Source organism: Rousettus aegyptiacus, unplaced genomic scaffold (genome assembly GCF_014176215.1).
Source record: "Rousettus aegyptiacus isolate mRouAeg1 unplaced genomic scaffold, mRouAeg1.p scaffold_m13_p_13, whole genome shotgun sequence".
NCBI lineage: Eukaryota > Metazoa > Chordata > Mammalia > Chiroptera > Pteropodidae > Rousettus > Rousettus aegyptiacus.
The window spans coordinates 62240194-62263540 of NW_023416288.1; the positions used below are offsets into that span (position 1 = coordinate 62240194).

At 40.3% G+C, this 23347-nt stretch overlaps 1 protein-coding gene across 2 annotated transcripts in view; it reads left to right on the plus strand.

Annotated features, from left to right (window-relative positions):
* Positions 1-9495: 9495 nt before the first annotated feature.
* Positions 9496-23347, plus strand: part of UBE2H (ubiquitin conjugating enzyme E2 H) — a 90704-nt gene continuing 76852 nt past the window's right edge. The window contains exon 1 of one of the 2 annotated variants that reach the window (XM_016148712.2): positions 9496-9991. In XM_016148712.2, the coding sequence (XP_016004198.1) occupies positions 9939-9991 (53 nt within the window). In that variant the 5' untranslated portion in view covers positions 9496-9938. The remainder of the gene's footprint in view (positions 9992-23347) is intronic. The other variant, XM_016148711.2, reaches the window with a different exon arrangement.

Genomic DNA, 23347 nt, shown 5'->3' on the forward strand with positions numbered 1-23347 from the left:
GAAGAACTGCCAGACTATTTTCCAAAGTGGCTGTACCATTTTACTTCCCACTAGTAATCTATGAGGATTCTAATTTCTATGCATTCTCACCAACACTTATTATCTGTCTTTTGATTATAATCATCCTAGTGGGTGAGGAGTGGTACCTTACTGTGATTTTGATTTGCATTTCCCTAGAGATAAATGATGTTAAACAGCTTTTCATGTGCTTATTGGTCATGGAGAAATTTCTAATCAAATTCTTTGTCATATTTTAATTGGGTTATTTTTATTTTAATTGTCGAATTATAATAATTCTTTGTATACTCTGGACAATAGAAACTTGTCAGATATGTTTGCAAAATACTTTTTCCACTGTGGGTTGTCTTTTCACTTTCTCAATGTGTCCTTTGAAGTACAAAACTTTTTCATTAAAACTTTAATTCTTAAAGTTTTATCTTTTTATTTATGTATGCATATATCAGTGTACTTTTGAGATACAATTGACATATAACATTATATTCGTTTCAGATGTACGACATAATGATTCGATAAATGTTTATATTGCAAAATGAACATTTTTAACTAAGAAAGTGATTGGATCAAACCAACCATCGCAAGTTTGGTGACAATCCTCTCCTCTCCCCCTGTGTACCATCGTGGGCCAGTCAGCTGAGGGCACATTTCCTGGACCCTCTGCCATTTGACCACTGGAGAAAGGCCAAGGAAGCCAGTATGCTCTGGTGAAAACTAGACTGCCAGAGAAAGTCAGAGGAGAGAAATTTGGGAAGGAAAAGGAACCAGGAGTCCCGGTTTCTCACTTTAGCTTTCTTTTTCTTTGGCCAACTAAGTAAATTCATACATCTCTATTTTCCCTAATGCAACATTTCTCCTCCAGCAAAATTAGCAGAAGAGACCTGCCTGGCATGGAGAGGAATAAGAAAAATTTGGTTAAGTCTTTTCAGACTTAATAAAAAAAATTTTTCAGTTACCAATTCAATGTAAACTTCCAGAAGTATGACTATCCTGGTATTAGCCAGTCCACCCCCACAATCTGTCAGGGATGAGCAGGTGAATTCCCCTGGTACCTTGTGACCACTGGGATTGGAATTCAGGACCCCAGATGTTGAGGCCACAGAGCCTCCCTATTCCTTCCCAGAGAGCCAAATTAAAGTGTTGGATGTGGAAGCCCTGAGTCCACACATTTTGCCCTTCAAGTGCAAATGTCTGTTATAGGCACAGAAAACACAAAGATGAATTAAACAGTTCCCACTCAGTGCAGTTGGGAAGCTGGGCCAGAAACAAATAGCCACTCCAACCACTCAACACCCACAAAATAGGAGCGTCGTGTCCACACAGATCCTGGCAAGGCTGCGTTTGTCCATCAGTGTTTCCGCTGTGGAGAACCTTAACCTACAGCAGCCTCACAGGCTGGGGGAAAGGGCCAGCCCCACCTTTAGTGGAACAAAAGGGGACTGTGCCCCAGAGAGGGCAAAGCAGTACATTTAGTGGAAAGACAAGCTACGGTTCTTCTCAGTCAGCAGACTGGTAGATAAAAGGCCTTTTTACTAACAGGTGAAGCTCCCTTCTCTTGGTACCTCAGCACCTCTGACGTATTCAGAGAGGAGGAGAGGACAAAGGAGGGGAGAGGAGGGAAGACGATATTTGGTTGATATTTGTTTCTGCTGTGATCCAGCGCAACAAGAAAGAGTAGGACCTTTTGTTTGTTTTTTTTTTTTGTTTTAATAATGCATTTATTGAGCTATAATTCATATACCACACAACTCAAAGCGTATAATTCAATTTTTAATGTATTCACAGAATTGTGCAACAATCACCACAATCAATTTTAGTACATTTTCAATCACCTCAAAGAGAAACCCTACATCTCTTGGTGGTCACCGTCCCCCTCCGTTCTTCCTATTCCCCCCAGCTGGAGGACGGTACCAATCTACCTTCTGTCTAGATGTTTGACATAAAAGGAATCATACAACATATATTTATTTTGTGACTGGCTTATTTCTCTTTGCATAGTATTTTCAAGGCTCATCCTCGGTGTAGCATGTATGAATATCTCATTTCTTTTTATTGCTGAATAGTATCCCATTGTATGGAATTACTCCTTCTTATTTGTCCCTTTATCAACTGATGGACATTTGGGTTGTTTCCACTTCTTAGTAGTATGAATAATGCTTCTAATAAATATTCGTGAACAAGTTTTTGTGTGGAGGAGTAAGACTTTTCAGTTAGTCATTATTGATCATTTATTAAATAATTATTATGGTAGGCATAGCACAGAGATAGGAGTAGGAGTGAGGGAGGGGATGTCAGAGGGCCAAGACCCAAAAGAACTATGAATGTAAAATGTAATTCTCAACTATTCTCTAACTAAAGAGATATAAAATCAAAATACATTATGTGACTCCTCAGGGATTTTGGCTCAAAAATTTAAAAAAGCCATAAAGGGGACAGTTATGAACATCTGATCACAGACTGTAAATTAGATGATATTAGGATGATATTAGGGAAATCGTTGCTCATTTTCTCATGAGTGCTAATGATATGGGTATAAAAAAATGTCCTTATCTGTAGGGTATGAATGTTGAGGTATGTTGGGCTGAAGTGTTGTGGTGTCTGAAAGTTATTTTCAAAAGGTTTAGGAAAAAAAAAGTATACACACACACATGGCTACATGCAAGTAAAGCAAAAATGGCAAAATGTTAACAATTATTAAATCTGGATAGTGGGTATTTGAGTGGTTCATTAGTCTATGCCCTGAACTTTTCAGCACATTTAAACATTTCCAATAATAAAAAAAGGTAAATGATGAAATAAAAATCTAAAAATATTTACAGGAAAACCACAACATGGAGATTAAAAATAAGGGGTATGCCTTTTAAAACAGGGTAGTCAGGGAAGGCCTCTTTGAAGACAGGACATTTGAATAAAGACCCAAGTGTAGAAAGCCGGAAGTTGATGGTGAGGACCTAGGCAAAGGGCATTCCAGAAAGAGGGAACAGCCAGCTTAGAGGCCCCGAAGTGGAAATGAACTTGGGGTACTCAGAGACATAAGCACCTAGATTGGCCGAGGGGATGTGAGGAGAGACAGGAAATAATGTTGAGAGCATAGCCTAAGCCCAAATTACCCAGCATCACAGAGGCCACAGAAATGAGATTTTAGTTTAGTTTTAAGGATGAACCACTGAAGGACTGTGAGTGAAGAGTAAATTGGGTTGAATTATGTTTTAAGACATGTCTCTGGCTCCTGGGTAGAGAATAGACTGTGAGGTGAGGGTGGGGGTTGTGGTGGGCAAGAGTGAAGGAGAGAGGCCAACAAATGGATTTCTTGCAGAGACGGTAGTGTCCAGATTAGGTGGTAGACATCAGGAGAAGGCCTCGGTTTTGGCAAACATGTTGAAGGGAGTTCTCATGGAGGACTCTTGCTGATGCACGGGGTGTGAGGGTGAGAAAAATAAATAAATAAATAAAACAGTCAAGGGAGACTCCAGGGACAGTCTGAGCGATTGACCAAATGGTAGTGCCATTTGCCAAAAGGGGCACATGGGAGGGGAGGCATGGATTTTTCTTTTTCCATTGATTTGGTTTAGAATGGCCTAGAAGTCTTTGCAGTCATGAAAGAGGTGAAATTTACGTCGGGCCTTCAAAATAATGAGTTCATTATTGTCAACAAATTAAATTTTTCATTTTACAAACAGGTCGGCTCGGCAGAGTGCAAGGGACATGAGTTTTGAAGCTGGGGACTTGGAGTTGAATCCTGAGGCTGCCATTTGCTAGTTATGTAACCTTGGGCAAATTACTTAACTTCTTTGAATTTGAAGTTCTTCATCCATAAGGTAGGCAAGACAAGGGCTATTCTGCCATGTTGTTAGGTTGTAAGCAACACACCTTGGCACAGTACCTGGTATAGAGGAGGTGCTCAGTAGATAAGGTTTTCTGCCACTCTATAGAGACCATTAAGAACTAACTTTGTGAGCGGCCAAGGAACTGCTTGAAGCTGTTAATCTTTTGTTGCCTTTATAGCTAGTATTCCTTTCTTCCTTTTATTCATTCAATATTTGAGCACATACTGTGCCCCGTATGCTATTCTAGGCATTGGCTGTATAGCGGTAAATGAAACAGGCAAAATTCCTATTTTCATAGAGCTTACATTTTGGTAGAGAAAGAAGACAGACAGATAGTTAAGTAAAATCCAGTATGTAATGTGTGACATGGTGGTAAGTTTTAGGGAGAAAAGCTAAACGAGGAAGGAAGAGAGGAGGTGCTGGGGTGAAGTTTGTACTGCAGTACGAGATAGGGTGATCAGAGAATGTGACATTTCTGCAGACCCAAAGGTGAGGGAGTAAGCCACACTTTTATCTCGTCGAAGAATGTTTCAGGCTGGGAGAGTGGTGAATGCAAAGACCCTGAGGCAGCAGCATTCTTGGTATATTTGAAGAACAGCAAGAAGGTCAGTGTGGCTGGAAAGGAGTGAGAGGAATAAGTAGGGGCAGCTCCTCTAAGGTCTAGGAAGCCTGTGATGGCTTTGGCTTTGACATAGAGTGAAATGAGAAATCTTTGGAGGGTTTCGAAAAGTGGAGAGACAAGGTCCGATTTATGGTTTAAAAAGATCACTGGCTTCTATCTGAGTGAATTTAAAGGCTGAAGAGAGGAGGCCAGTTGGGAAGCAACTGTAGTAATGACGATGGCTTGGTAGAGGTGTTGGGAAAAAGATTCTGGACATATCTGATAGTAGAGCAGTTGGGATTTCCTGAGAGATTGAATGTAAGGTATTGGAGAAAAAGACAGGTCGAAGATCATGGTCCTAGGCCTTTTACCTTCAGAACTAGAGGGAAATATTGGGTTGAACCAAATGAAGTTGACATATTTAACTGTTCCTAACTTTAAAAATAGCAATTTCATATATTTCAACTTAATAGTTGCCCTTTACTGTGATGGGTAAAACTACATGAAGAGGAGGTGGGCAAGGTGACAGAAGTTTATTTTTGGACCTGAGAAGATGTCACATAGGCAGCTGAATGTATGTATGCGGAATTCAGGTGCTGGGCTCCAATCAAGAAGGTACATTAGGGAGTCAGAGTGTAGATGGCAGTTTAAACTCTGAGACTGAATGAGGTCAGTAGGAACTAAATGTAGATGATGAACAGAGGCCAGAGGACTGAGCCTGGGGCTTCCAGCATTCCCAGATCAGGGAGACAAGGAAGCAGTAAAGGAAACACAGGTGGCCACAACTCTCAAAACAAGGGCTCCAAACAGAATCCTTGGCTCAGCGGAGGGCTCCTGGATGTAGGTATGAGTAATTTCCAACGTTGCTCCCTCCTTGAGCATTAGAAAGTGTGTGTGTGCGCATGTGTGATAGGGAGGGATGTGATAATATCTTTTATATGACTAGAGTTTTGGAGGTTGCAACATTTCTTCTATTTGATCCAGGCAATGGTAGCGCAGGTGCTACCATCCTGTCTTACAGGTGAGTAAACTGAGGAGCAAAGGTTAGGTTACTTGCCCAAATAACAGGCATACCTTATTTTATTGTGGTTTGCTTTATTGTGCTTCACAGATGTTGCATTTGTTACAAATTAAAGGCAAGACCCTCCACCAGCAAAAAAATTACAACTTGCTTTATTATGGAGGTCTGGAACAAAACCTACAATATCTCCAAGTTACGCTCGTTTATCTATAATAGGTGGCAAAAGTATAGACAATTGAATGATGAGTATAAATAAAATCTGAAAAAAAAAAAAATAAGTAGCAGACCTGGGACTGGAATGAGTTGTGTGTCTCTGAAGTTTCATGCTCTCACTGAATCATGCTGCTTTTGGGGGTTGAAGTTTGCCCAAGGAGCCTGTTGCAGAAGTGCCTAGCGAAGACACCCACGGAAATGAGTGATACAGGAGATGAAGTCTTTCTGTCCTTCCCACTGTGTGGCCCGCATGTTCCTGTGTTCCTACTGACTGCTTCTGCGGGGACAAATTGTAACAGGGTTACACGAAGATGACTTGAAATGAGTTTTAAACTTGATGATCTTGCCCTTAGAGGGGTCTGGACCCATGATCTCAGGTGCCAAGAACACCAGCTCAAATGAACCTATTTCTTTCTAGAAGAAAACAAAATCAGAAAGCCTTATTTGAAGGATTTTCGTATTGGGTGGGGATAGTGATAAACTCACTTCGATTTTAGCTCCATTGGTTAACAGGTACCTCCAGACATCAAGTAGCTTCTAGGCGCTTCCGCTCATGCCACCAAATGATGAGTTTTGTCTTATCCCCTCTTAGTGTCTTGCTCAAAGTGTTTCATTCTCTCCAAACTTATTTTCTTACCTTGGAAAAGCTGCTCCTGAGATGGGAGGCTTCACTGGTCAAGCTTGGCCCTGCCCTGGGGAGAGATAAACAGGCCCAAATACATTTCCCAGATTGCAACACTGGTGACTCAGGCAGGGTCAGACAGCTGCTCCCTCACAGCGCCCCTGGTTGTTCCTGATAAGAAAGAACATGGCTCATGCCAGCATGCTGCCGTGTGTGTGCACACATAAACAGACACTCCCAGGCCCCGGTGTTGTCTTAGAGTAAATTATTGACATTCTGAATGGCTGAACAGTGGGGGCAAAAAGGTGAGCGCAAACTCATTCTGCTCGCGAGAAGCTCCAGGTTCCATAAGTAAAATAAGTAAAACCAGGGCTGTCATTTGGCGCCATTTGGGAGCCACCTTGTGAACCCACTTGGTCAAGGTTTAGGAAGTCCTCCGAAGCTTTGAGAAGAGGAGGAGAGGGTTGCAATGGAGGATGGAGGAGAAAGTCACAAGAGGGGAGATGAATGCCCAGAGAGAAAAGGCATATTGTTAAAGTATGAACATATCTTTACCACAAAGAGAAGGAATTGATGCTAAGACATCTTTTAAAATATACCTAAAAAAGGTCAATGTCCTTTTCCTTAAATGATATACAGTGTGTAAGGTGTGAGACAAATGGGGGGGTTGATATTAATAATACAATAATATGGCCACAACATCATTTTACACCTTGTAATGAACACTTCACGTTACCTTTATGAAAAGCAGTTTACAGTTTACAAGGGGCTTTCCCATTCATATTTTCCATTTACTCCATCAGCCCACTCAAGTTATGAGCCACATTTACAGATGAGAAAATTGAGGCTCCGGGAGGATATATGCAATTAACTGAAGCATAATTAAGAGCTAGGGAGGGGCAGGTTTGTCCTAAGCAACCCAGAGCTAAGATATTTATTAGACACACTAGAAAGGATGATTCCTTTTCAGTGACTGCTCAGAGGGCTAAATCTCCATTGCATTTCTCGATAGAGTAGACCTACCTTGTCCAGAACAAGCTTCTCCAACTAAACACCCTCTGATTAGTTTTGCTTAGCACTCAGATCACAGCAGCATGGCATCCGTGAAGATTAAAGCACCAGGGAAATTTTCTAGATCCACCCCATGCCCGTCTTTCTCAGTGTCCCATCCTTTACTAGTTCTGACTGTTCTAGAAACAACACACCTTTGGGGCCTTGAAGCTTGCCACCCTGCTCTCAAGTGGGGCAGAAACACCCTCATTTGCATAGGACATTATGGAAGCACAGGACCCATCTAGCGGGGTCATGCAGGTTTTTTCAAAGTGCTGATGCCTATTGGAATCTTCAAGCAGTGGCTCTCAATCTTTGGCCTGCATCACAACCATCTGGGGAACTTGTTAAAGACCCGGATGTCCAAGCCCCACCCAGGCCTTCTGAATCAGAATCCCCAGGGGTGGGGCCTGGACACTTGTGAACTTAACAAGCTCCCCAGGTGATTCTAAAATATACCAAAGCTTGAGAGGCACTGTCTCAGGTGAAGGAGAGTGGGGAGCCTTACTGGGAAAGGCAGTAGCAGAAAGAGCCTAGAAGAGACACAGTCATGATTAATTTTCTGCTCCATCTTTATCTTCCTTCAACAAAGTGATCAAATAAAGGTTGTTAGAAATCCCTTGCATTCAGGTACGTCCTCCTTCTGACAATTGCTATGCATAATACAAAAAAAAAAAAAAACAATGCACCTCTTTCAGAAGCAGTTAAAATAGTTCATCTTTTTCAGAAAGTAGACTAGAGGTTCTCAGAGGCTGGGGGGGGCGGTGGGAAATGAATGAGGAGTTACTGTTCAATGAGTACAGAGTTTCCGTTCGGGAATGATGAAAAAGTTCTGGAAATGGATAGTAGTGATGGTTGCACAACATTGTGAATATCTTTAATACCACTGAACTATACACTTTAAAAATGGTTAAAATGGCAAATTTTATGTTATGCATGTTACACACACACACACACACGCACACTGACCTTTTTGAGGACTAGAATGATAGGAGCAAGCAGCATTCCACTTTAGCTGATTGCTGCTGATTACCTCAGGTGTGTGTTGTGTGTTGCGTGTGTATGGGAAGTTAGTAAGGGGACTGATAACATGCAAGTGAATTCATAGATAAAAATTTTTAAAAATGGATGGCAGCAAAAATATGATATAGAGATACCTAAAACACTCTTTCCTGTCCCTCTTGCCTGGTTGACTCCTGGGTTCTATATCACTTTTTTTGGAGCACCTTATAGAGTAGTGTCTCTCAAACTACACTGCATATAGAAATCACCTGGGGACCTTGTTAAACTGCAAATTCTAATTCAAGAGGTCGGAGGTGAAGCTCTAGCCTGCATTTCAGGTGATGCTGAAACTCTAGATCCACAGACCATATATTAGGGAGGGCTGCGTAAATGTAGTTCATCCTGATATCCTCATGTCTAGCAGAGTGATTGGTACACAGTAGGTGCTTAATAAATACTTACTGAATGAATGACAGTGTATATAGCGTTGTTATAGGAGTTTGGAGGAAAGACAATCTTTCCTTTACAAAATATTTCAGGTGTTTCTGCTTTTATCAGTTATTCCTTTTGTAAAATTACTTCATATTCTGTAGCATAAGGATGTTAGTACTAAATTATATTCGGCCTTGCTACCTTGCTGCCTCAACTCTAATCCTTGAGATAGTGGCCCTATCTATACACATGAAGAATAATGAATTGTGGTTTGCAAGCTCTGAGGAAGCTTTGCTATAGTCTACAATCGCTGCAAACAAATTATCTTCATCCAAGGAGGGAGCAGAGTGCAAGGAACCTGCTGGCGAGGGCATTTCCAGATTTTGGTGCCTGAGCAATTGCCACTTTGACCTCCTCAAATCAAATGAACAGCCTTTTTAATAACGTGAGAAGGAGGTTCATTACCCTAAAGCGCATGGAAGTCATAATATTGCCATTATTTGGTATTATGGTTTATGATGATGATAACGACACTGGCAGTTGAGCGATTAAGTGTGTGGGGGAGTTGGGGGAGGGGGTAGAGGGCTGTGAAGATAGGAGAAAGAGGAACTACATCTCCCAGAATCCCCCGGAAAAGTCCACGCCGCGGCGGCAGCAGCGCCCCACCTCTTTTGCCCGCTGGACCCGCCCCGCAGATGACGTCACAGAGGTGACGTCACGGCGCCCAGAGCGAGGCTGGGGTAGAGAGGCCGACTGAGCTGGAGTCGTCCGCTTGTCGTGGAGGCTGCTAGGGAGCCGGCGAGGGGGTGAGCGGGCGAGCAGACCAGCGAGCTACAGCAGGCAGGAGGGAGCGTCGCGCGGCGCAGAGTAGCGCCGGGGCCGGGCCGGGGCGGAACCCACAGCCGGAGAGAGGCAGCCGGAGCCGGGCGCCGCGGGGTCCCCACCCCCACTCGGCCGGACAGTGCCCGGTGTTCCCCCGTGCGGGGGGCGGCGGCGGCTGACTGGACGGGACAGGACCGAGGGGGTGTTGCCACCTCCACCGAGGAGCCGGCGCGGCCGCGGGCTCCTCAGAGCCGGGGCCCGGGGCCCGTGACAGACGGGCCGAGGAAGGGAGAGCAGCGGCGGCGCAGGCGACGGGGAGGCAGCGGCGACACCATGTCATCCCCCAGTCCGGGCAAGAGGCGGATGGACACGGACGTGGTCAAGCTGTATCCTTCGTGGAGGGGGGATTCAGGCTGTAATGGCGGGGGCGGTGTGGGGATGCCTAGGGCACCCCCTGAAACCCAGTCAGGGGCCCTAGGGCACTCCAGGCCACTGTTCGAGGCTTCCTCCCTTCTTTCCCTCCCCCCAGTGCCTACGGCGGCTCCTTGGCAGCTCCCAGGAATCGAGAGCCTTTTCAGCTCCCCCTTGATCTGCAGCACCCCGAAATGTGGGGTTTTTCCTCGCTCTTCCTGCACCCCCAGTGCCCGTGACTTTCCTCCACGACGTTTGGACTCCCAAAACGGCGCCCCCCCCCCCTTTTTATTTTGCAGGACCAGCCAGCCACCTCTCTTCACCAAGCCCCCTTTCAAGATCTCTTTCTTTTTTGCTCGCTCTTGATTTAGGTACTCGAGATAGAAATTCCCGAGTGAAGCCTTTCTCCTTTTCTTGAGATGCCTCCCTTCCCTCCACTCACAATGCCTCAAGAACTGGGGTAACTCAGGTGACCTCCTTTATCCCTAATTCCTTTCTATATTAGGAAGAGAGTAGTCTGCTCAGTGCCCCTTGCAAGTGATAAAGAGCTCTGAGTGTTTTAAATCAGAGACCCCTGTTAAGCTAACTGGCCCCTAGAAGAACCCCACTGTTTTTCTTTCCACTGACAAAGCCTATGCCAAGCATAGTTGTATGTGCTGAGGACCCCCAGGCCCTCCAGCAAGCCACCTTCCATATTGTGGCTATGACAGCTGGGGGGAGGGGGAGGAAGAGGATTTCCTTGACAAAATAGCCTCTATACTAGCCACTTAACCAAACACCCTCTATGAGTATAAGGTTCTTGAGGAATAATTGCCTCGATCTTGCCAAATGACACCTTTTATTTTCTTACCCTCCCTCCCCCAACTTTATGTACTCTGGGGGTAGCAGTAGGAAAGCTGTAACTGATAAGAGTCCTTCAGGCAGTGGTTTTGGTTGGAGTCCAGACTGATTATTTCATGACCAGCTAGAGAAATTCGCGAAGGTTCCTGTGCCAAATTGAGACATTTTTTGAGGAGTAATTTAGGGGGTGCCGGAGGGAGGAAATGAGCCCACTGTTCTGAACAACTAATCACTGGGGAGAGGGGGAAACGGGCAGGGGGTGGTAGTGTGCAACGCAGTTAAAAAGTCCTGTCTCCTGCTTCTCTTTCTCCCTCACCCCCATCCCCCCACCATTTCCCCCTGGTGCAGGGTTTTGTTTATATAACTAAAGTTGTTTGGCTAGATTCTTCAGGTGAATTCCTTCTTTCCTCCTTATATTTATTACTGTTTTGGACGTTTTACTTTTATAAAGAGATCGATGATTGTCGTCAAATACTCAGTTAGGGAATCCACCAAAGTTTTAAACGAGTAGTTTTTGCATTTAGTTTGTAAGTGGGGGATGGGGGAGGGAAGTTGACTGGGCAAGAGATTTTCTTTTCATAATCTTCTCGAGAATAAGATGTTTTTCTCCTCGGGAAAGCGTGGCTAGAAATTAGGAACGTAGATAAACTTCTAAGTTTACGGGTATGAAGTTTAGTATTTGGGGAAGGTGGGAGTGGGGATTAGAGGAGCAAGTAATAAAGTATGTATTATGTACCAAACATATGTCCAGGCACAAGTGAAATGGACTCTCTATGAGCTGTTTGTGGCTCTGATTGAGTTTTGTAAATGTGTGAATGATACCAGTAATGTTGGCTTTTCATAAGGTTTCAGGAAAACTTGTGTAACTATGGCTGTGTGTACATTTTACACAAAGCAGTTTCGGGTTTTATTTTTGTTTAGAAACTAGGAAATGACATGGTGGCAGAATCTGAGTTATTTTTATCTTGAGTGTTCCTGTCACACCTAATGCAAATTTCTACCTAATGTTTAATTGGGATAGGGGTAGGTGAAAGAATGCCAGCTGTTTTTGATCAATGTCAGGTTCTTATTATATACATATACCTTTTTAGAAGATTGAGGATAAAGGGTGAGGCCTAACTTGACCTGATGCCTTTTCCATACAGTGCCTTTTGTTCATTTAGTAGTTGTGGCATCTAGAATGATTACCGCATTTAGGAGTCAGGGTGTGGGGGGTGGAGAGGGAGAGGAAAACAGACAAAGAACAGCAGGGTGTTCTTTCTTTTTTTCTTCCCCTAAGTGGCTTATTTCATAGCTTATTTTTAGTAGAAGATGAAGAAAGGCAAAGATGCATTGGCCTTCTGTTCTTTCCCTACCTTCCTCCTTTCTGACAAAAGAAAGCAGAGGCGCTTTAAAATCATAGATCTGAGATAGGACATCAGTCTCGGGATTTAAAAGGCAGAGGTTATCTTTGTTTCGTGTTTGTTGTTATCTGGGCTAACGTAGTTTGAAAGTTAAAATTTTCGTATTTCCTTTTGTGTGTGCATGTGTGTAGTGGGGTGAGAGATTTTTGTGGCCTCCTTTCTCTGTTGAATTCACATTAGTAGGCCCAAATGGAGCCAACAATCTCGAGCAAGGTATATTTAGCAAAAAAAAAATTTGGGAGACATTCCCCAACCCACTACTAAAATGAGCACAACTGTGTGAACGGGCTGGGAGTTGAAAATGAAAGATGGTGGAGAGGAAGTGAAAAAGGTCTGAAGGAATGTACTTGCTTTTTGGCCCTCAGTGTCCCTTGATGATTTCTTTGGTGTGGAGGCCTATGGCTGGTTTCATTGCAATCTCCTGTTTTAGCCCATTTTTGGATGTCTCCTGAGTGTAATTATGCCACCACAATTTACAGCCTGGCAGGGAACCTGTATAGTAGGAAAGTAGCAGTGTGGGGGTAGGGAGAGAAGAGGATGTGTAACTAGTTGGCCACTGCCTTCTGCCACCTCGCTAGGTTCTTTTCAGTGTCTCTTTTGACTCTGGTGGTTTGGAGTTGGTGATATTTCTTTTGTGACGGGTCGGTAGGAGGAGAGCTGACTCCCAAGTTATGCAGGGAGTGAGTGTTTTGCACCGATGCACTTAATAATCTGGGCGATTATGTTCTGAAACTCTGACTCATTCATTGTTTCTCTTCTGATCCTTTGCTGAGGGTTGTGCAAACCTCTCCAGGAGCCTAGAAACTGATGTACATGACTTTTGGGCCCTGTAGGAATGTGTCCCAATCAAGAAACTTGTAATTAGCCCAAATCCTGTGGAATGGTCATGAATCGTGTGGCCATTAGTCTGCAGAGTCAGGTAGATTGGTGAAACTGTTGTTTCTAGCCTGGCAGCCTTTGAGGTTTCCATCTCAAACCAGGCTGATTATTTAGATTGTCTGAGAACTGAGACTCTAGTGACCTTAAAGCGTGATTTGCCCTAAAGGAATATCGGTTTAAGTTCTCCCTGGTGGAGGAACAAACAGCTCAGATTACACGGGTTTCCTTGTCGTTGGGGGTTACTTGTCTCACCCTGTTGCACAGCCTGGTGATCCTTTTATCTGTGAACCAGTGGCCCCTGCTGAAGGCTGGAGCTGCTTGTTTTGGAAAAGCGTATGCAGGCAAAAGGCCGCAGGCACAGCTCCTCACAACTCATTGGCTGCTCTGTTACTACCCGGAAAAGGAGGAGGGGCGGAGCTACCAAACAGCTGATGGAGTGTGTGGCCAGAGTGTGTTTATATACAAAAGAAGTAGGGGCTGGGGAGGCTTTGTGAGTGGTGTTACAAGATCAAGTGTATTTTCTAGGGGTAAAAAGAGAGGAAAACCTGACCTGCTAGAGCGTAAGAAATGTTCAAGGTTAAATCAGAAAAGTGGATCTGATAGTAGTGGGTACTTTGCATACTCTGTATTTGTGATTGGTGCGAGATTTTGAAACCAGTTTTATGACACCAAAAGTTTTCAAAGATTCCCTTTTTCAGATGGAGTGCAGTAACTTAAAGCAGGATATGTTGCTTCCTTAAGTGTACTTGACTGACTCATGCAGGAATTCAGAACTATGGTAGAAATGTAAGCTTCCCTACAAAAGCTGTAAGAGCACTGGAAAGGGGCCGTGACTTATACTAAATTCATTACCAGCATTAGCGAATCTTACAGAATGCTAGGTATCTCTGCTTAAGGGTTTCAGAAGCATAGAGTAACAGTTCATTGCAGTTCTTCCCCTCAGAAAAACGTTTGAGTACCACCTTTGTGCCAGGCTTAGTGTTAGGCATTACGGGTTTAGTAGTGAAAAATTGATTGTGGTCATGATGCTTATGTAACTTGTGAAACGATTTTTTTTTTTTTTTAAATCAAAGTACCAGCTATGTACAGCAGGTCAGCACAGTATGTATCACCTTTTTGAATAACTTGTATTTACTTTCAGAATTGACTTTTCAAGGAATAGAAAGGTTAAAGTGTGAATTTTATGTGACAGGATATATGCGAAATCGGTGCTCCTGTTATTTCAAACGAGGATCCCCAAGCCCGGGTCCACGGACTGGTAAAGGTCTATGGCCTGTTAGGAACCAGGCCGCGTAGCAGGAGGTGAGCTGTGGGTGAGCGAACGAACTGGTCCCTGGTGCCAAAAAGGTTGGGGACCACTGATTTAAAAGATAGATGTTAAAAAATAGAAACAAGAAACATTAAAATTTGTAGCCATTTGTCTGACATTAACTTTAGTATTTTGCTGTTAATCAGTAGTTATTCTATCCCTAAATTAGTAATCTTTAATGTTACTCTTTGATTTGTGCTCAAAGTGTAGACAGTTGTGTAATGTTTTAACTAGCTTCAGTGCCAGTTGGGAACCTGCGTTTTGCCATTTATTTCCTGTAGCGTCATTTTTAGTGAGCTGATGAGGTGGCAGGTGGACCAGTTTAATGGTCTTTAAGTTAAAAGTTAAAGTTTTGGCATCTCTCAGTGTTCTGAATTTGTCTTCTCTGCCTAGATTTTGGTGACAAATATAACATACTGGTACTTATTTTGGTTAATCAGGAACCTACATGAGTAAGCATTCACAGCTTTAGGACATCTGATTCCTGCAGTATAGTTCTCATAAGTCACATGCAAGCCTAAAAATTGAGCTTTTGGGGAAAAAGATCTTTTGCAGATGTGACCCATGAAAGTCCCCCTTACCCTGTTGTGTGTGCATGTGTTAGAAAAACATGAGATTTTTTGGTTTTCTAGTGTTGCACAATTTCCCCAAGCACCTTGACCTGCGTTTATATAATGGTATATATAATTTGGTATCTTGTTTAGTCTTACCAGATTTAATGGTTCCAAGAATCATTGGATCTTAGGCATGCAAGTCAGATCTGCAAAAATACTCACAGTGTAGTAGCTTTTCAACTGTAGACCCACAGTGTACATTTTAATAAAATACTTTAATGAAAAAACTTAGTTGGATTACATAAGTACTAAGATAACTAAGGAGAATGGAAGTTACAGAAAGGCAAAGAAGTTACCCATAATCCTGTCCTTTAACAGTGATTCTCAAACTTCAGTGTCATCTTAATTATCTGGAGGGTTTGCTAAAACAGGTAGCTAGGTCCCACTGCTGGAGCTGTCCCATTCAGTGGGTCTAGAGTGGGCCTGGGAACTTGCATTTCTAATAAGCAATTTAATAACCATTGTCCTCGAATGTTAACATGGTGTTTTTTTCTTATCAGTTCTTTTTTCCTCCCAGAATATATGATTTTCAACCTGTTGATTATACTCTGTAAGCTCTGTTTTTTTCTTAATATTTTCGCAATAATTTTTCACAGTTAAAAATATCAGACTTAATGAGTAGCTTATGTAATATGCCGTTCCGTGCATTTGCTGTTGGTTAATTCTTTGCCATTTTTCGGTGATAAGTAAAATCGAAATTAACCTCTTGTGCATAAGGCCCTTCCTGTATTTTTGGATTATTTTTGTTTTCCAGAAGTGAGATTCTAGATCAAAGAAGATAAACATTTGAATGAAAATATTTAATTAGAAGTCTTGCAGCTGGCACTCAGTGGGCTTTCATTTTGTTCTGTTGTGTTTTTGTTGCTGTCATTTTGCCGCGGAAGCAGTCATCTTGGCATAGTGATAAAAGATGAGTTCTGACCTCTTTAAACTTTCACGATTTTGTAGTAATGGTGATTTTTAAATTAGGGATACAAAATACTTTTGTATTTCTCAAAGTGCTTACTGTGAGTTGGTGGGTTAAATATATTACATTCATGAGTGGATAGATAGGGACTGGCAAGAGCTTTGATTAGTTTTGATACCCTGAATTTTTTTCCTTTATTTTTTTTACTGAAGTATAGTTAATACAAAAGACTTGCGTATTTAATTTTGATGTTTTGACGTAAATATCATCCATGAAGTTTATCACCACAATCAAGATAGTGAACATAGGCATTTTCCCTAAAAGTTTCTTGTGCTCCTAGGTAGCCTCTCTTCTCCCTCCCAACCATTGATCTAATTTCTGTCACTATAATTATTTTGTATTTTATAGAATTTTACATAAATGGAATCATACAGTATATACTCTTTTCACGTGGATTCTTTCACTATACTTTGAGATTCACCTATGTTATTACTATGTAGTTCTTACCTTTTTACTGCTGAGTAATATTTCACTGTGTGGCTATACTACAGTTTGTTTATGAATTCACCTCCTTATGGACATTTGGGTTATGTCTAGTTTGGGGCTGTTACAAATAAAGCTGTGCTGGACATATGCTTTCTTTTTTCTTGGATAAATAATAGGAGTGGAATAGCTGAGTCATTTGGTAGGTATAGGTTTAACTTTTTAACAAGTAGCTTGAATTTAATTTTTATTGATGATATTCTATATTTCTTACACAGATTGTGACTTTAAACTTTCAATTGTATTTTTTAAAGGAATTCCATTAAATAGCATGATCCTAAAGCACTGACTCTGTCAAAATTAGTCTCGTAACTGGTCTTCCCTCTCTCCCTTTCAAAATTAGTGAATTAAATTTTCATTGTGAAATATTTTTGTTTTGTGGTCCTTTGAAATGGTACTTCAGCAATTATGGTCACAAATAATTGTTATATTTTTGCATTTGCTAGTAATACTTGGTAAACTTTTTTGAAAAAGTGAGCACACACTTTTCTTTTTGTAAAGTACTGATAAAAAATTTTCTTAACGTCAGTTTTTAGTTAGCACCTCCAGATACCTTTACAGTAGTTTACAAATATTTACATAGGATTCTGTTGAGATCTGAATAGTATCTTCAATTTTCATATGGACTAAACTCAGATAAAAGGAACCAATAGCAACTCAGTGGCAGAACTAGAAACAGATTCTCAGAGTTAGGGTATCCCTTAATATGTTTTCCTGGAATCTTTTTTAAAGTTAAGTTTTAACAACCGTTGGGGAGTTTTGTTACTTTATAGCATCCTATGTGAGTTATTCTCTAGGCTAATTAATAGACATTGCCATAACAAAGAAGTACACATTGCTTTGTAATAAGTTGGTACTGTCATATTCTTTCTGAAAACTTACATTAGAATTTATATATAGGTGTGTACATGCATGTTGCTTAAAAAATTAACATCTTTATTACCGATACCTGAAACTTTTAGCTTTGCTAACAAGAAAAAAACCTAGTTGATGCCTGTTTCAGGTTGGAGGCAGTGCTAATTTATTCAGTGGAAGACTTTGGTTCAGTCGTCAGATACAAAATGAGGATGGTGCTCTGAGCATGTATATCAGCATATATCAGATTGCCAAAGTGCAATTCAAGTGCAGTGTAGACACCTTTGAAAACAGATAAGTCTGTGTACTTTTAAGATGCCGTTATTACATTAGTGATTCTCAGGTGGGGTTTGCATTTGAAAAGAATTGTTACATTTTTATGGACAGATGCTGTGGTTATTGTAGTTGCTTTTCTGTACCTCACCAGATGCTTTGGGAAAGGTGACCTGTTGTTTGCAGGCTGATGCTTATGGTGGTATCTGCCATGCCTTGCAGAACCCAAATCTTCTAAAGCCCAGTGGTGGAAATCCCTACAGGATAACTATATGCATATGAGAGATGAAGGATCCTTTTCGTCTTCCTCCATTTCTTAGGTATCTATGGTATAGGTAGGTGGTTTGTATAGGTTCTACTGATCTTTTAACCTGGCCCTGCAAAGAAGTCAGGGAGGAATAGCAAATCCATGTGAAGGGGAGAGGCTTGGCTGGCGAGTCTGTCTTTGGGTACACAAAAGGTGCCTAGGCTATAGCACTTGTAGGAACCATATTTAGGGATTTAGAAAATTATTTAATTGGTTGAGAATGGAATCTTTATGTCTTTCGTTGCACTTAAACCATGTGAGGGAGGCATTATATATGAAAGTAAGAGAGATTCTTTACATGTGAAATTGTTATTAATGTTGCAAATTATGCATTTTCTTTTTAGCATTAGGCAAAATGTTTCTTTTTTCATGTGTCCTGTTTTTATCATGTACACTTTTCAAGGTTTCTTGGATTGTAAAATCTTACTCGAGGTAATATAAATAGAAAATTAGATACAGAGTGCGCCTGGTTCATGTTACCTCAGAAGCAGTTGGGTTACCACTTAGCCTGGTGAAAATAAATTTTCTCTAAAAGCTGTCAGTATAACTTTGGTTATCTGGATATTGCTTTTTCAATCAATTTACATTGTAAAGACAGTTTCTGAAAGGTTGATTTAAAAATTCGGGTAAACATTTCCATTGTAATGTCTATCTGGAGAAGGTTGATTTGGTTAGATTCATGTCCATAAGCGACTACCAGGTGTTACATAGTTGGATATGTTGCTTTATGGTCTTAGAGACTACTGAATGTTTAGTACCTCTTTGCTAATTATTTTTCTAAATCTGTGAATAAATTAGTAAATCTCCTTGGCAACAAAGCTTGAAACTACAAAAGGAAAGAAACTGGAATTGCTTTTTCTCATTAACAGATGGTAACTTATGTATGACCTTTAGGGGGACCCTCAACTGTGAACTAGTACAGAAGTACCCTCTTACCCGCAGGGTATACTTTCTAAGACCTCCACTGAAAGCCTGAAACCACAGGTAACACCAGACCCAAAGTATATGTTTTTGCTTATACGTACGTACGCTGCCCAGCTTCTCTTTAGCATATCCAGATTGCTAGCTTCACTACTCTTGTGCTTTGGTGCTATTATTAAATAAAGTAAGGGTAACTTGAACACAGTCACTGCAATACCTCGACAGGTGACCTGATAACCAAGATGTCTACTAAATAACTAGAGGAGGGTAGGTAGTGTATACAGCATGGATACTCTGGACAAAGGGATGATTCACATTTGGGATGGGATGGAGCGAGAGTACGTGAGGTTTCATTACGATACTCAGAATGGCATGCAATTTAAAACTTATGAATTGTTTATTTCTGGAACTTTCCATTTAATATTTTTGGGCCACGGTTGACCACGAGTAACTGAAACCATGGAAAGGGAAGTTGTGGATAAGGGTGGACTACAGTACTTGGTCAGATCACTAATCCAAACTAAGTCTCCTGCAATGAAATCACCCCATGATGTAGATCTTGGACGTTTGGATATTTATTACAAATTACATTTACATTGAAAGGGACAAACACAGAAGGGAAATGCATTTTAAATGCTTGGGCATATTCTGACAAAAGGAGTTTTAGCTCTTTAACTTGGTGGCTGATCTCAGTGTTGCTTTAAAATATATTTAAATAGATTAAAATGTAGGACATAATACCTGTTTGATAACAGAATCATTAATCTTGGCAACACAATTTGACATTAGCATCTGTTAATTTTACCAACTAATTCATTCAATTCATCATAGCCACCATCTTGATAATGAATGAAGGAAAAATCTGTATTTTCCTTCTCTATTCATTTGTATCTTTAGAGATTAAAGACAAAAAACTTTTAAGTCACATTTGTTTTATGGCTGGAAGGAGAGGAAGTAGACCTTTGAGTGTGTTCCCTAGTCTAATTATCTGGATTGCTGCCCATTTTGCCTGGCTGCTAAAGAAAGGCAGTTCTTGAATGCTGTCTGATTATCAAATGAAATATATTTGAGTATACCTTTATTGAGTCACACATGATCTTGTGAACACATTTGCTTTTTTTCTTTCTACAGGCTCTTGGGTTAGGATAGTTAGGTACCAGATTCTATCTTTAATTAATGTGCCTTTTCCTTTGAGATTTAGCTAAGAGTTTTATAAGATGTAGACCATGATACAACAGGAAGACTCTTGGTAACTCATAAAAACTATAATGTTTTATATTTCAATCTATATGTCTGTTTTCTATTAGTGTTCCTAGCTTTTACTTTGACTAATTTCTAGGAATTGAACAAGACAGTTAAATTCACTGACAGGAAAGTAAACAAATATACCTTTTGAGAGAAGGTATTTCGAGACCCTTTATAGTAGCTTACATTCAGGCTTAATTAAAAGTAGTAGTGAAGCCGGGTCCTTTTATCTAGGAGTTCGAAAATTAGAGCATACTTGGTCTATTCCATTTTGTGCAACTTGGCAATTATTTATCAAACTCGAACTTATGCTAAAAATATATAGTAGTTTACAGCTTTGCTATGTATCCTCTGAATGTAAAAATAAGCTGTGCTTTAGTTTTGCTTTAACTTTGTTCATCGAGGTCAGGCACAGTGGAACTTGGCACCTGAATTTTGTGTTCTTTAAAGGTTCTGGTCTCTCCTTGCCTCTGAAGAATTTGTTTTTTTTCTAAGCTATTATTGTACAGTCTGGTTATTGTTTCTGAGATTGAGAAGCTGCTAACTGTTTTAAGTCTAGAGATCTCTGTCACCCATCACCCTCCTGTGCTCTTCAGGCAAGGTAAATGGGAGTAGTCCCCTCTCCCTGTGGGAGCTTGTTCCCAGGACTACGTTTTGGCCCCTCTGCATCTCATAATTCCTTGACTAATGAAATACCATTCTACATGTGCTTATTCTCCATTTTGGGGGGTGACTTGATATATTCAAGCCTTTGAACTGGATTATCTTAATTGACAGAGATACATGTCTTTTCTGTTTGCTTAATGGGAAATAGAATTAGAAATGCTTTTTTTTATAGAATCAGAAAATAGAATATGACTTGTGTGCTTTGCAATCGAGGTTTAATACTTATTTGAATGAATTGGATAAACCCTAACGATTTTAGTCAGTCCTGGATATTTTATTCTTAAATGTCATTCTTCTGTCAGCTCTGATGAAGTTCTGATGACATTTTATTTAAAGTTAAATTTTAGTAGGTATCATACTCACAAAGACTTTAGCATGTTTTTCTACTTGGAGAAAACCTGGAATACAAATAATAGTATTACAAAGCAACGGTTGTTTATTGAATACAGGGGCTCTTTGAGTTGACTTTGATAATTGTATTCTTTCTAGGCAATATGATTTGTGCCCTTAAGTAACAGTTTGGGAAGTACCGATGCTTGGCTGTACTGCTTCAGATTAGGAGAGTAAACTGTGGTAACTTTGTTTTTATTGTTGACAAAAAAAGAAGCCAAAGTTGAAAGAAGTCTGCTTTTCATCTGTTTCTTATGAAATTAGTTTGGCTACTTAGTATTCACCTTTATTATGTGAAAAATAGAATTAAAACAGTATAGCCTTAATGCCTCAGTTAAACCTGTTTATGAATGTAAGAGTTATAAAGAAAAAATGAAAATGACTTGGTAGATTTTAATATAAATGTTCTGGTATCTCTTTACAATAGATTAGATGGCATTGCCTTTAGTATTCTTGAGGTGTCTGAATTGTGTGTGCCCTGTCAATTTAAAAATGAAATAAGGCCCCTAAGTGTGCCTGATTTATAGAAGCTTTTATCAGGCTAGAATTGCAGCATGCTGTTCCTTTCAAAAATTTATGTGTAAGTTAAATTATATTTTGTTTTTTAAAAGGTAAATTAGGGAATGGGAGTATAATTGAGTAAAAGAATATGCCCAGAGCCAGGCTAGGGTCCCATCAGAATCTGAAACAGTTCAGTATTTAAGCGTTTATGTATTTTGCCTTTATGTCTTTTAGTACTCTCCAGATATTTTAGATGTATCTTTCACAGAAAATTTAGGTCCCAACATTTTTATTAATATTTAAGCTCTGAGTGCCTATAGTGAATCAGTTTTGCTTCATGTTGTAGTAATTTTAATTATTAGTCTCAACACAGCTGAAGCATGTATAAAAACTTCAGATGCTTAATTTTTTAAAGGTTAGGATGAAATGAAAGAAAGCTTGGGATGTAAGCAGCCCTTCTCATTTTCTACTGTTTTGCCTTAAGGATTGATAGCTTTTGACTTTTTAAAAATAAACTGTATTTTAGATTTACAGAAAAGTTGCAAAGATAGTATAGAGATTACCTCTATGTTAGCATTTTATATTATGGTGTCACATTTGTCAAAACTAAGAAACCAACGGTGGTACACTGCTATAAACTACACCAGTGTTTCCGTGGACATTCTTTTCTGCTCCAGGATTCAATCCTAGATACCACATTACATATGGTGGTCATGTCTCCTTAGTGTTCCCTCGTCTGTGACAGTTTCTCACTCTTTCCTTGTTTTACATGACCTTGGCAGTTTTGGAGCACTGCACGTATTTTTTAGAGTGGCCTTCAATTTCAGTTTATGTGACTTCCCCCCGCCACCCCCCCCTTGATTAGGCCTCATAATCATGAGGTATTAAAATTTGGCCAAATTCATTGTGGGTTTTTGGAAAGAATACCACAGAGGACCTCATGATGTCACTGGTTATGTTAACCTTGATTTATGTGGCTAAGGTGGTATTTGCCAGTTTTCAATGTGAAGTTACTATTTTTCCCTCTATTTTCTTTGGAAGCTAGTTACCAAGTGTAGCTAACACTTGTGGGGATTGGGGGAAGGAATTTGGATCCTCCTCCTGGAGGGGATAATTGTTTTTATCTTTTGATTGTAATGTATCAGTGCATTAATCTTTTTCATGTTTTTCGTACAGAAATTACACTTGATTTTGAATTAAACATAAATAGGTACTACCTCTTGATAAATTAGATAGGATGTATTATATGGGGTTGTGGTCTAGGAACACATAGATTTGGTGGATTTGTTTAGCAATTTGCATGGCAAATTTAACTTTCTACATTTGGCTGTTTTTAGATCTATAATAATATTTATATGTGAAAATGAAGATAAATGGTTTGAATTGCGAAGCTATTCATTAAGAGTCTCATAACTCAAGAAAGTGCAGTTCTGTAATCTTAGAGTTTTAGACCAGAATGAGAATTTAGAGGTAAAGTAGTGATAATGCTGTTACAGTCTTCATATCTTTTGATTAACTACAACAGGTCTTCGGATAATGTTGTTTTGTTAATATTGATGAGATGCTGTAGGAACTTTTATTTATACAATTAGCCTATGGTAAAAATGGTTTCTTCATACGTTGTTTTGCTCAGAATCGCAGAACCTATTACTAGGTGAAGTGAGGACTTACTATAGTT